Genomic DNA, 14,074 nt, shown 5'->3' with positions numbered 1-14,074 from the left:
AAGTTCTGACCAGCCTTCTCTGTTTATGACTTCCATGTCAGTTCCATTTTTTGTTGTTGTTTTGGTTTTAGCCACATTAACGTGGCTTGCAGGATCACAGTTCCCTGACCAGGGATTGAACCTGGGCTATGGCAGTGAAAGTGCTGAATCCTGACCACCAAATCCTAACCACTCCCGTCAGTTCCACTTTTAAGAGGCCTTGGCAGTGCTCTTGGGTCTGCCCCTCTCATGTGTCCCTGTCCAAGACCTGGATGATGTGATGTTTTAGTTCTCAGAGTCTAGTACATGCTGCTTATGATCAGATCCACACATGCATAGCTGGGGTGAGGCCTGGAGTCTATAGGCGACCTCGTGGGGTCACATTCCTGAGCTCCTAACTCTCCATGATGTCTTGGTGCTTGTTTGTTCTCAGGAGCCCTCTTTAGTCCTTCCCCTGGAAGGCTGGTTCTCTGTGTCCTGAGGTGTCACATTCCTGCACTGTGCCCACACCCAGGGCAAGTGCTGGAGTGAAGAGGATCCCAGTTCCTTTGGGTGGTGAGGATGATTCCCTTCCCACAGAGTCTGCGTTACCCGAGGGCTCCCACCGCCAGCCTGGTCAGTGCTCCCCCTCATCTCCTCAAGCCTGAGCCCTGGGCTTCTACTGGCACGCTCTGTGTGGGTCAGGGCCACCTTGGGCTTGGGGGCTGAGTGGTGAACTGCTGGTTTGGTGGTTCTTACAGTTATGGTCTTCTTCACAATCCACCTGCTTCTGTTTCCTTTTCTGGGGCCTAACCTAGCTGCTCCTTGTATTCTGTCCAGAGTTTATAGCTGCATCAGAGACAGCGAGAGGGCGGGTGTGTTGACTCGGTCTTCTCTGGAGCAAAGCTCTCCGGTCCACTTAAGTGTGTGTGTACATGAGCAGTATATGTAGTACAACGTGACATGTAACTTACCTAGTGGTGTGTGTATGTTTACAAGTTGTATGTGGATCTTCTTACCCTTGTAAGTATTTTGCATCAAAGAAAATGTAACGTTTGAATTATGTTCTCACTATGGATGGACATGTATGTTATTTTCATGTTTTACTCTACAATGTAATGTTAAAGTGAAAATCTTTGGCAAACATGTCCTTGCTAACTTGTGTGAGAGTTCTTTGAAGAGTTTTCCCAGAAGTGCAATGCTTGAGATAAAGGACACGCACATTCAGTTTTATGAAGTGCTGCCCCATGGGTCACCAGAGTGCACAGTTGCACACACACTGCACAGAGCTCTGTCTTCCCACTCCCTCGTCAGTTCTTCATGGTTCTGTTCTTGTAAAGAACACTCATGTTATCTCTGTTTCTGTCTTTAGGTTTAACTTACCAGTGAGGGTGTGACTCTCTTCACATGTTCATAGCATGAGTTTTTTTTCCATGAATGCCTGTTGCCCATTTTCTGTTGGGTTGTCTTTTTCTTAATGATTTGTTATCATTCTGTTGTCTCCTGCTTCTGTGTCTGTACACGGTCAGTGTTTGCAGGGCCAGCCAAGCCCCTCCTCCAGTTTCTGTGGCATGGTGTGGGGCCTGGGTCTCTTCTTGCCTCTCTGGATCTGGTGCATGGAACCCTCTGCCTCTTCGTCCTGATGGGCTCCTGTCCACTGCAGCGGGAGGTGGGAGGACTGCCTGCAGAGACGTTTGCTTGCTTACTTGACAGGCTTCCTTCTGACTCCTGAGCACAGCGTGAGCAGCTGTCAGCCTCGAGCCCTCTTGGGGTCACTGAAGCAGGTCCCCCGCTTGGTTCTCTCCAGCTGCCTCCTGATACGCACACTGTCACCCACATCCTGCATCGCTGTTGAAGTCCGGCCCCAAGTGCTCTGAACTAGGACCTCTCGTTCTGCAAGCACTTCCTTTGCTTTTTGACCTCTCCTCGACTTGACTGCATCTTGCCTTTTTCTTGGGGATTTTACTTTCCTTTCCACCTTCGTGATCAAAGGCTGCTCCTTTTCAGCAGCTTGGGTACCTTAGAGCCAGAGATGGGGATTAAAAAAAAATTTTATTTAGAGCAAGTTTTTAGTTTCACAACAAGATTGAGAGGAATATACAAAACTTCCCCATAAACCTCTGCCCCTGCTCCACATGCTGCTGCTGCTGCTGCTGCTAAGTCGCTTCAGGCGTGTCTGACTCTGTGTGACCCCATAGATGGCAGCCCACCAGACTCCTCCGTCCCTGGGATTCTCCAGGCAAGAACACTGGAGTGGGTTGTCATTTCCTTCTCCAATGCATGAAAGTGAAAAGTGAAAGTGAAGTTGCTCAGTTGTGTCCGACTCTTCACGACCCCATGGACTGCAGCCCACCAGGCTCCTCCGTCCATGGGATTCAAAAGTACTGGAGTGGGGTGCCATCGCCTTCTCATCACGGCTCTCCCAATTATCAACATGACTCATGAGAATTTTTTTTACCAAGGCTGAACCTGCTTTGATGCATCGTAATTGCCCAGAGACCATAGCATATGCGTGTGCGTTCGCTCCAGCTGTGGTCCATGTGTGGATTTGGGCAGATATATCATGACCCACGTTCACTGTTATAACAGCGTGCAGAGGGTCCTGGACTTGGTCCTCGTGTGCATTGTCAGCCTATGAGGTGGGCAGCTCCGTCTCGGTCCTCAGACACGTACTGCTGTCCTGTTCAGCTCCTTCCTCCCTTTGCCTCCAAACCTTGCTGAGACTCCCGCTCCGCACTGCTTTTCTCTCCTCCAGTCACTCCGTTGGCCGCCCAGCTCACTTGGATCCGCTGGTGAGGCGTGTTGGGGTTTCCTTTCCTCTGTCAGCGGCCCCAGGCCCCTCCCCACCATCTCCTGAGTGCTGACCTTGGACCTGCTGTCAGCTGCTCCCTTCCTGGTTGCCGTGGTGCTGGAGGAGGTTTCCAGATGCACAGTCATGCTGGTTCACCCTCCCCTGGTCCTGAGCCCTCTGCAGCCCTCATCTGTCCTTTATTTCCCTGCAGCATAGGTGTGGGGGTCCCAGCAGGTGCCTTCCTGCCTGCTCCCCAGGGAAACCTGAGGGGCGTGGCCTGCGCTCACCCGCCTCACTGCCTCACTCTTCACCCGCCTCACCAGCAGTCTCTCACGTGGCCTTGTGGGGCTGGAGGGCTTTCACTAGCTGCCCTTTTGCTTAGTTGCTCTCTGGGACTTTGCTCAGTTAGGTGTCGTCTCTTGCTTTGGCATCTTTGAGTTATCCTCCCCACTGGCTCCTTCTCAGCCTGTGTTCTCCCAGCTGTGCTCTGACCACTGTCCATAGGACCCTGGGGTTCGTATTGGCCAGCTCTGCTAGGACCTGGGTGGCTTTGACTTTTCCACGACGTGGCGCATCTTCCTGGGATGAAGGGCTGGTTCATGGCACCGTGTTCCTTTTGCTTCTCTTGAAGTCCCCATGGACCCTGGGGGTCAGTGGCCATATAACAGACTTGACTCTCCCCAGGGGCCCCTCTTCGCTGCAAATGGGACGTTGTTGTGACTTGGCCTCCGTGAGTTCTTTCAATGTTATGTCCTCTCAGGCCGTTTAATTTCTTACTAGCTCCAGTTTATCTGCCTTTTTTTAGAAGACCCTTGTTAAACTCTCCAAGTCTAGAAACTTCTGACGACATCTGGTGGTTGGACACCAGTGGGCCCTGGGGCTTTTCAAGGTGCTTGTGCTGATGGCAGGGTGGCGGGGTTGCTGTTGGCTGTATCGTTTAAGCCTCGGCATCTGTACCTCCAAGGGTACACCTTCTTGCTACACCAACCAGGACTGTGTTCTCTGTTGATAATTTTTACATCCTCATCAGCCTCTTTGGCGTCTGCACCATGTGGCCAGTTGATAGGACTGTGGGCAGCCCCAGGCCGGCCCGAGGCCAGGCTCTGTCTGTCAAGGCTGGGGAAGTGAGTTCTGGCAGGTGGTGATGAGCCACTGGGTTGGGGGCGGATCCTGCCCACCTCTTCCTCATGCAGCCAGCCCTCAGGGTGTGAAGTGTCTGGAATTTCCCCATCCTCACAGCATCAGACCTTACCCTTCCATCTCCAGCCATGGGGCATCAGCCTGGCACGCAGAGTGCTCAGCACAGGCAGAGTCTGTGCCCTGATCTTGGGATTGCTGGGGGCCCCCAGGCGTCGTGCCGGCCCTGGGTCTGGCACGGTGGACCCTCCGAGACTCCTGGTTGTGTCTTGTTTGCCCACTGGAGTCACCTGACACTGGTGCTGCCACTCTCCTTGACGCTCAGTAAGAGCTGGAAAAACTTGTTTTGTGTTTCACATTGGAGATCTGGATTTCAGGAATTAGGGTTACTTCCAGCCTTTTAAACTCTCCCCGGAGTCTTTTATACACAACTGTCTTATTGCCCAACCTTCATTATGATTTTACCAGTCCTGTTGACACAAGCCATAGGAAGCTTTCTGAGCTCTTGTTGTCTTTGCTTCTTAGGGTCAGTGTGGGAGCCAGACCTGCTGAGAGTGTCATTGAATGGGTTGGGTAAAGTCCCTGCTGGAGAGAGGGGGCCACTGGGGGATGAGCAGGAAGATGGAGAGAGGAAAGTCCTGGGGGGTGAGCTGGAGGGCAGTGGCAGAGAGGGGTTCTCCATAATTCTTCAGCCACTGCTTAGTTCTCCATAAGGTATGCACACCCTCCCCGCACCCCCCACCGGACCTGGGGTTCGGCTCCATGCAGTAGGTTTAATCTGTAGCAGCACTGGTCACTGATACGGCATGCTTCACCATGCAGGGGCCCCTGAGCGCACAGCATGTGGGCAGCGGCTCTGCAGAGTGGGCTTGAGAAATTCCTCTGGGGATGGGGTGCTTGCTCCCCCTGCTTGCAGTTACTGTTGGTTTATACCCCCAGCTGTGGGCTGCCCAGTTGTTACCAACAGTTTAGTGAGGTAGAAGCCCCGCTTAGGACGTCTGTCAGGTCCTGTGGTGCAGAACCAGCTTGTGAGCACCGCAGGAAGACCCGTCCCTGCTGTGTGACCAGATCAGTCCTACTGCTTGTTGAGTAGGGGCAGCTCCAAGTGGCTGTGTCAGCCCTGCAGATCGGAGCCTCAGCGAGTGACGATTCACTGTCAGGACTGACGGGCTGACTTTGCCTGTAGACACCCAGCCTCCAAATGGGAAAGAACTGACCTGGGATAATCAGAATGCAGACTGTACTTCTTGGAAGGTGATTCTGGAGGCTTTTCCATAAAACGTCTTAAAACAGTAGAGATATTTTAGAACTGAGTTTAGGGCACTGAGCTTAGAGAGGGAGCTCTGAGCACACGCGTCAGGGTGTGTTCAGTGCTTTGTCATCGTCTTCCGTTCACTGTAAGCTTCTAGACAGCACAGGCTGTGTCCTCAAGGCCTGGTACACAGAGGTGCTCAGTGAATGTTGCTGAATGAGCAAATGAGAGGCAAATACTCACTTTCTGGGTTATGGTCATACTTGTTTGTTGTTAGAAGTTATACAATGTGTTACTGTGCATTCGGGTGGCCTGACACCTCTTCACTTAGGAGTGGCTTGATGCCAATTGAAAAGAAATCTTCAAACATGATCAGGTTTCTAAATGGTTTTCTAGTCAAAACTTTAGTAATATGGGATGGTAGAAAAGTTATCATTAAGGACATTATAAATAATTGATCATGATGTTGGTTAACAGTTAAATGTTTTGAAAAGGTATGTTTTAAAGACAAAACTTAAATATATTCAAACTCCTTAATTTGGCGTTATCAGCATTTCCAGATATTAAAAAGGTTAACCAACTTCTGAAAAGTTTATGTCCAACATTTCGGGTCTGGAACTAATATATATTATTTTCTAGGCAGCAGAGCTTTCAGCCACAAAATGTTTACCATTTGTTGAGACTACATTAGAGCCTGGTAACCAATGCTGAGTATAACCTCAGTTCTTTTGAAAGGCATTTTTAGGGTTTTAGCCTATCAAGTTTGATCATTCTATGTATATTAAAGAAACAAGCAGGGCTTCCCTGGTGGCTCAGTGGTAAAGAATTTGCTTGCCAATTCAGGACACTTGGGTTGGATCCCGATCAGGGAAGATCCTGCGTGCCCCAGAGCAACTAAACCTGTGCGCCACAGCTGAGCCCGTGAGTGCCCAGGAGCCACAGCTACTGAGCCCGTGAGCTGCAGCTGCTGAAGCCTGTGTGCCCTAGAGCCTGTGCCCTGCAACAGACGCTACCACATGGAGAAGCCTGCACACCACAACTAGAGAACAGCCTCCAGTCATTGCAACTAGAGGAAAGTCCGTGCAGTAATGAAGACCCATCAGAGCCAAAAATAAATAAATACTTACTAAAAAAAAAAAAGATCAGATCAGTCGCTCAGTCGTGTCCGACTCTTTGCGACCCCATGAATTGCACCACGCCAGGCCTCCCTGTCCATCACCAACTCCCGGAGTTCACTGAGACTCACGTCCATCAAGTCAGTGATGGCATCCAGCCATCTCATCCTCTGTCGTCCCCTTCTCCTCCTGCTCCCAATCCTTCCCAGCATCAGAGTCTTTTCCAATGAGTCAACTCTTCGCATGAGGTGGCCAAAGTACTGGAGTTTCAGCTTTAGCATCATTCCTTCCAAAGAAATCCCAGGGCTGATCTCCTTCAGAATGGACTGGTTGGATCTTCTTGCAGTCCAAGGGACTCTCAAGAGCCTTCTCCAACACCACAGTTCAAAAGCATCAATTCTTCGGCGCTCAGCGTTCTTCACAGTCCAACTCTCACATTCATACGTGACCACAGGAAAAACCATAGCCTTGACTAGACGAACCTTTGTTGGCAAAGTAATGTCTCTGCTTTTGAATATGCTATCTAGGTTGGTCATAACTTTCCTTCCAAGGAGTAAACGTCTTTTAATTTCATGGCTGCAGTCACCATCTGCAGTGATTTTGGAGCCCAGAAAAATAAAGTCAGCCACTTTTCCCACTGTTTCCCCATCTATTTCCCATGAAGTGATGGGACCGGATGCCATGATCTTCGTTTTCTGAATGTTGAGCTTTAAGCTGACTTTTTCACTCTCCACTTTCACTTTCATCAAGAGGCTTTTGAGTTCCTCTTCACTTTCTGCCGTAAGGGTGGTGTCATCTGCATATCTGATGTTATTGATATTTCTCCCGGCAATCTTGATTCCAGTTTGCATTTCTTCCAGCCCAGTATTTCTCATGATGTACTCTGCATATAAGTTAAATAAACAGGGTGACAATATACAGCCTTGACGAACTCCTTTTCCTATTTGGAACCAGTCTGTTGTTCCATGTCCAGTTCTAATTGTTGCTTCCTGACCTGCATACAAATTTCTCAAGAGGCAGATCAGGTGGTCTGGTATTCCCATCTCTTTCAGAATTTAACACAGTTTATTGTGATCCACACAGTCAGGTATTCCCATCTCTTTCAGAATTTTCCACAGTTTATTGTGATCCACACAGTCAAAGGCTTTGGCATAGTCAATTAAAAAAAAAAAAAACAAACCTGTATTTGGCTTTCTCAGTAAGAAAAAGGTAAATAACAGTGCACTTTGGGGTAGAGGAGGTGGTCAGTTCCTCACAGAAGACGTGCTGAACTTCATGAATGTGGAGCAGATCCTTGACGTCAGCCTCAGAGCAAATCATAACCATGACGAGATGCCATTTCATTCCATCTCAGTGAAAACAGTCTTGAGTCTGGCAATTCTGAGCTTTGGGGAGGACATGAGTCCTGTCTGCTCTGTGGGTGGGAGGGAGATGAAACGGCGGGGCTGAATCTGTTAGCTGTATGTGCCTGGGACGGATGATCCACTTCTGCATACCTACTCCAGGGAAGGTGCTGCCCATAAACCCCATGACAGGTGTGTAGAAACGTCACAGCACACAGCAGCAAAGTAATGAAACCTCTGTCAGCTGGAGAATAGATAAACAGATTGTGACAGTATGCGGGGACACAGCAGTGAAAATGCATTTGAGCCTTTCAGATCAACCCAGCCAAACTTCTCGTGGTGGTGGGGACCATCAGAGCAGTCGACTGCTGCTGGTGCACATGCAGAGAGCAGGATTGGTGGGGTCCACGCGTATGTCAAGGTCTGTGGAGATTCACACCTTACTCCCACATCAGGTGAGGATAGTGGTCCCACCTCTACGAAGTCCCAGTTCAGATGGAGTTCACTAAGGGGATTTGCTTTTTTAACCAGGGAGGTGGATGTTGTTCTTTTTGTGTGGCTTCTATGTTACATAGTTCAGTTCAGTTCAGTCGCTCAGTCGTGTCCGACTCTTTGTGACCCCATGAACCGCAGCACGCCAGGCCTCCCTGTCCATCACCAACTCCCAGAGTCCACCCAAACCCATTTCCCTTGAGTCGGTGATGCCATCCAACCATCTCATCCTCTGTCGTCCCCTTCTCCTCCTGCCCCCAATCCCTCCCAGCATCAGGGTCTTTTCAAATGAGTCAGCTCTTCGCACCAGGTGGCCAAAGTATTGGAATTTCAGCTTCGAAATCAGTCCCACCAATGAACACCCAGGACTGATCTCCTTCAGAATGGACTGGCTGGATCTCCTTGCAGTCCAAGGGACTCTCAAGAGTTTTCTCCAACACCACAGTTCAAAAGCATCAATTCTTCGGGACTCAGCTTTCTTTGTAGTTCAACTCTCACATCCATAAATGACTACTGGAAAAACCATAGCCTTGACTAGACAGACCTTTGTTGGCAAAGTAATGTCTCTGCTTTTTAATAAGCTATCTAGGTTGGTCATAACTTTCCTTCCAAGGAGTAATTTTAATTTCATGGCTGCAATCACCATCTGCAGTGATTTTGGAGCCCAGAAAAATAAAGTCTGACACTGTTTCTACTGTTTCCCCATCTATTTGCCATGAAGTGATGGGACCAGATGCCATGATCTTCGTTTTCTGAATGTTGAGCTTTAAGCCAACTTTTTCACTCTCCTCTTTCACTTTCATCAAGAGGCTTTTTAGTTCTTCTTCACTTTCTGCCATAAGGTGGTGTCATCTGCATATCTGATGTTATTGATATTGCTCCCGGCAATCTTGATTCCAGCTTGTGCTTCCTCCAGCCCAGCGTTTCTCATGATGTACTCTGCAGGTACTTGAGTAAAAAAATACCTAAAGGAAATCCACACTGAATATTCACTGGAAGGACTGATGCTGAAACTGAAGCTGTAGTACTTTGGCTGCCTGATGGGACGAGCTGACTCACTGGAAAAGACCCTGATGCTGAGAAAGATTGAGGGCAGAAGAAGGGGGCAACAGAGGAAGAGATGGTTGGATGGCATCACTGACATGAGTTTGAGCAAACTCGGAGATGTGAAGGACAGGGAAGCCCAGCGTGCTGCAGACTGTGGGGTCACAAAGTCAGACGTGACTGAGCTACTGAGCAACAAGATTTTTAGGCTCAACCTGAGCGAAGCAGGGCAAGTCAAACCAGCATTTAACTAATCAGTCACTGTGTTCCTCTTTAAAAACTGATGGGCCTCCAACTATGAGTTTCTATCTGTCATTCAGTCTGAAGTGTCTGTATTGCTCTGCCAGTTACTTCTTTCTCACACAACATATGCAGCCTTTTCTAAGAAGTTTATTGCTCTTTGATCCTTAGAATTATTTGATTGTGCTAATTTGGCTACTTTAGATTTTAGTCAGTTTTGGGTGACTGATGTGTCATGCCTCTGGTTTGTTTTTATGGCTGGTTTCTTTGGAAATCCTGGGTGTGTTCTTTGTTGCTTCCAGGTTACAGGTTACCATTTCTTTTACAATGAAGAATAAGGTAGTTAGTTGCATCACTTGACTTCTGGTGACTCAGCTTTGGACGGCAGACTGTCTGGAGGGCTCTCGGGCCTCTTCCTGGGAGAGCCTTCTGCTTCAGATGGAGAGAGGGCCTTTTCACTGCAGAAGAGTTACTCTTGTAGTGTGCAGGTTACTCATCCTTTATCTCAGCCTTGCTTCAGTCCTTTCGCCGTCAATGGAGGATGTGTCTCAGTCTCGAGACTTTGGAGACAAGGAAATTTGTAACCTATCTTCTGCTTAGGTTCATGGGAAAAAACAGAATTTGCCTATTTTTTTTGTCATTGGAAGAAAAATGACTCCCAGTATTGCAGTACTTTGGGAAACTACATTTCCTTTTAATACTGAAGTACCAGAAGAGTAAGATCATGGCATCCGGTTGCATCTCTTCATGGCAAATAGATGGGAAAACAGTGGAAACAATAAGAAACTTTGTTTTCTGGGGCTCCAAAATCCTTGTGGATGGCGACTGCAGCCATGAAATTAAAAGACCCTTGCTCCTTGGAAGAAAAGCTATGATAAGTCTAGACAGTGTATTAAAAAGCAGAGACATCACTTTGCTAGCAAAAGTCTGTATAGTCAAAGCTATGGTTTTTCCAGTAGTCATGTGTGGATGTGAGAGTTGGACCATAAAGAATGCTGAGCACTGGAGAACTGATGCTTTTGAACTGTGGTGTTGGAAAAGACTCTTGAAAGTCCCCTGGACTGGAAGGAGATCAAACTGGCCAATCTTAAAGGAAATCAACCCTGAATATTCACTGGAAGGACTGATGCTGAAGCTGAAGCTCCAATACTTTGGCCACCTGATGTGAAGAGCTGACTCATTGAAAAAGACTCTGATGCTGGGAAAGATTGAGGGTGGGAAGAGAAGGAAGAGGGTGACAGAGGACGAGATGGTTAGATGGTATCATTGACTCAGTGGACGTGAGTTTGAGCAAATTCCAGGAGATAGTGAAGGACAGGGAGGCCTGGTATCCATGGGGTTGCAAAGAGTCGGACACGACTGAGCGGCTGAACAATACCAACCAGAGGAGTGAATTGAACGGAAAGTCTCTTTTGACCTGATTGTTGGAAATTTGATAGATTATTTACAGTACTTTTGGTTGGAGTAGAAACGTTGGAACAGAAAGCATTTACATGAGAACTAGTGAGTGGTTCAGAGTTTGTTGTTTACTAAGTGGTGCTGTGACCTGGGAGCGGTCTGGTCTTCAGTGAGGTAGCCTGGCAGTAGCCGGAGGTCACGTGGTGCTGTGGCGGTTATGTTTGCTCCATTCTAGCTTCTTTGGCATGGAGCTGATGATGACCAAGTGTGAAATTTTAGAGATAGTTGTCAGTTTGTGTTGTTGTCACTTTAAACGGAGTCAGTGGAAGAATTTCAACTAGACGTATTATCTGGGGTTTGCCCCACACTTCAGTCACCACCCAGGTATTAATAGCCTTTTAAAATCTAGAGAAGAAAGAGTGGCTTGTTTTCTTTTTAGGCTCTAAAGCACTGCTTGGCAAGCTTTCCCCAAAGGGCCAGATAGAAAAGTTTTAGGCCCTGTGGGCCATAGGATCTCCATTGCAGTGACTCAGCCTGCTGCTCTAGCCGGAAAGCAATGTGGGAAACACACTGGAGTCTGAGGAGTTCCAGCCGTCTGTGCTGGTGACCTGAACATTTCTCTTCTTGAGATTCTGGATTAGAGAGCTCAGAAAATTCTAAATACTGTGTTGAATCAATCTTCCTCATGAATACATTATTTGAACATCTCTTAATAACTCATTAAATGAGTTACCAGTGTATAGATTTTGGATATGTGTAAAAGTTGTCAGGAAAACTTGCAAAGATTTGTAATTTTGGCTCATTGTGTGGCCTGCGAGGTGGCAGAAGATGGTAATTTGAGAACTGGGCATTGCTGTTCTGAAGGAGGAGAGGACAGACTGTCTTGCGTGCTGCCCTGCTAGGCTCTCGATCGTGTGGAGCTTGTTCAGTTTCCATATGGAACTTTCCAAGTGCTTGTCATGTCCCAGGAACCGCACCAGCCTGTGTATCTATAAAGACCCATCAGCCATGAAGCTTGCTTTCGACAAGCCAAGTTGAGTGGGGAAGCCAGCTATTTTAACAGGAAACTGTAATACACATTTCCATGGCATCGTGTATGCATATGCCATAATTTATGTAATTAATCCCTTAATGGGCCGATCGCAATCCCTGATTCTCCTTTTGCCTCAGGCTCCATTAGATCTTGGCACAGTACTGTCACTGATCTCATCTTGATATTAAATTTTGATACATTGCTTATTATGGAATTTTTGCAATAGTTTTGACTTGTAAAAGCTGCATTACAGTATATTTTAAAAACTTTGATTAGTAAGCTTTTTTGGCACCCCATAAATTTGCATCCAGAACACACGCCTCGCTCTTCGCCCGCTGGTCTGTGGGTTAAATGTTCAGTTGTACACACTCCAGACACTTCGGGAGCAGGCTGTGGGCTCTGATTCCTTTTTCTGAAGAGAACCAATGTTTGTCCTAACTACCTAGTTAACTCCACCTGACTTCTCCACTCTGGCTCCCCATAGGCAGTCAGCAGCCAGATCTGTGCCTCCATCTGTGGTTTTCTTCTTCTTCTCCACCGGGCTCCTTACTGTCTGCCTTGTGCAGTGGACGGTTCAGAGCTGGCCGTAGCCTGGGCAGATCTGCACTTGAGCCTTAGTGCTCCCCTTGTCCTGGAACCTGCCTTTCTCGACTTCCTCTTTACCAGCTTCGTTCTGTTTGCTGTCATTTCTTTAGCTTTCTTTTCTGTTCAGTATTTTTCCTTTCCCAGGTGTCAGTTACCCTTGAGTTTTACAGTTTGATTATTAAAGTTTTCTTCTATATTCTGCTTGGTTCTCTTTAGAGCTGCCTTTGTTGTTTATAATCCCCAGTAACTCCTTGATCTCGTTTTAAATTTCTTTTTGAATTATTTAAACCTGTTAAACACAGCTGTTTTCTATTTGGCAATTAATAGTTGTGGTGTCTGAGAATTTTTTTTTTTTAAATTCTGGCTGTCATTGGTTCTTTGTGCTGTTACTTTAAGGACTTATTGTTCACGTTTTTTGTGACTTTTTTTAGGAACTTACAGTTGTTAGCAGTGTGTTTGTGGAAACTCTCTGGCGACCCAGTCGAGGGCCCTTTGCTTTAAGAGGCTGGAACAGCTCCTGTCCCAGGTCTACTTTCTTATCAACTTGTGGATTTTCAGGCCATACAGAAAGTATGCATTCATGCCAAACTTGGCAGTTCACATTCTTCTGGCTTCCTGAAGCGGCCTATGCTCTGAAGCCCTGTCTCGTGTTGGTCAGAGGCTCTTCTTTCTGTCCCTTTGCACAAAGGCACTGACACTGATGCTCCGTGTCTCTGGAATCAGCCATCTTTAGGCCTTCCTGAATTTGAGCTCTCATTCAGTTCCTGGTAAGAGATGGTTTCCCTTCATTTCTTGCAAGCCCATTCGTTTTCAAGAGTTTGCAAAATATTTGTATAGCCTTTTCTGCTACTTTGCAGTATGAAGTTTTGGGGTTCTCTCTATTCTGCAATACTGTCAGAAGTCAATCCTATAGCTTTCCAGTTTTTATTTGACTCTGTATTACTAGTTGTGGTCCGTTCCCAAGACCACTTGTAAAACCCTGTTTAACTCCAGGTCAGTAGGATTGTCGGTTGTTAGCGATGGTTGGATTGTGTCTTTCTTCATCCCTAAATGGTAGATTAAACAGGGTTGAATGGCCTGACGCGGCCACCCAGACTTCATGGGTAACATTCATTGACTGAAAGGTAGGATTAAATTTTAAACAGTGAATTGAACCTTTAGAGTACAGTATACTTAGGAATTGAGGGTTGCCGGTATGTAAATGCAGGATTGGTAATAAAAGGTTCATAAAAGGTAAATACAGCTTTGAGGTTTCCTGTGCCCTCATTTGTGTCTCTTGATTATGGAAGTTCATAAAAGGTGGGATTACGTGGCACTGTTGTTCCTCCCTTTCATGAAGCCTCACAGAGACAAGTATTATTTTGCATACCTTCTACTTACTATGCCTGTCTTCCAGATAGTAGAATTGGGTATCTCAAGTGTAAGGGCTCCCCTAAATGTGTTAGGGTCCTGTGAACCAGGAGATACATTGAGGGTGAAACTGTGTTGGGGGGCCAGCATTTCAACACCATTCTCTTTTATATTTCAGGTTAATGCTGATGTCCCTGTACAACGTGAGCATCAATCTGAAAGGCTTGAAGTACATTAGTGAGAGCCCAGGATTCATCCCTTTGCTGTGGTGGCTTCTGAGTGGTAAGGAGGGGGTCTACCTGTAGGTTCCTCGTGCAGCTGGTGTACCTGTTCCTC

General features: G+C 47.2%; 1 protein-coding gene across 5 annotated transcripts in view; it reads left to right on the top strand.

The window, feature by feature from the left end:
- HSF2BP (heat shock transcription factor 2 binding protein) overlaps nt 1-14,074 on the top strand; it is an 87,426-nt gene that overhangs the window by 37,989 nt on the left and 35,363 nt on the right. For all 5 annotated transcript variants that reach the window (XR_009737459.1, XM_061422835.1, XM_061422815.1 and 2 more), the window contains one exon: nt 13,917-14,020. Coding sequence is in view for 4 of the 5 variants with exons in the window: in XM_061422835.1 (XP_061278819.1) it covers nt 13,917-14,020 (104 nt within the window). In the remaining variant the exon portion in view is untranslated. The remainder of the gene's footprint in view (nt 1-13,916; nt 14,021-14,074) is intronic.

The sequence above is a fragment of the Bos javanicus genome, chromosome 1 (genome assembly GCF_032452875.1).
Source record: "Bos javanicus breed banteng chromosome 1, ARS-OSU_banteng_1.0, whole genome shotgun sequence".
In the NCBI taxonomy this organism is placed as follows: domain Eukaryota; kingdom Metazoa; phylum Chordata; class Mammalia; order Artiodactyla; family Bovidae; genus Bos; species Bos javanicus.
Note: the sequence above shows the minus strand (reverse complement) of the source record. Positions and strands in the feature narration are given on the sequence as shown.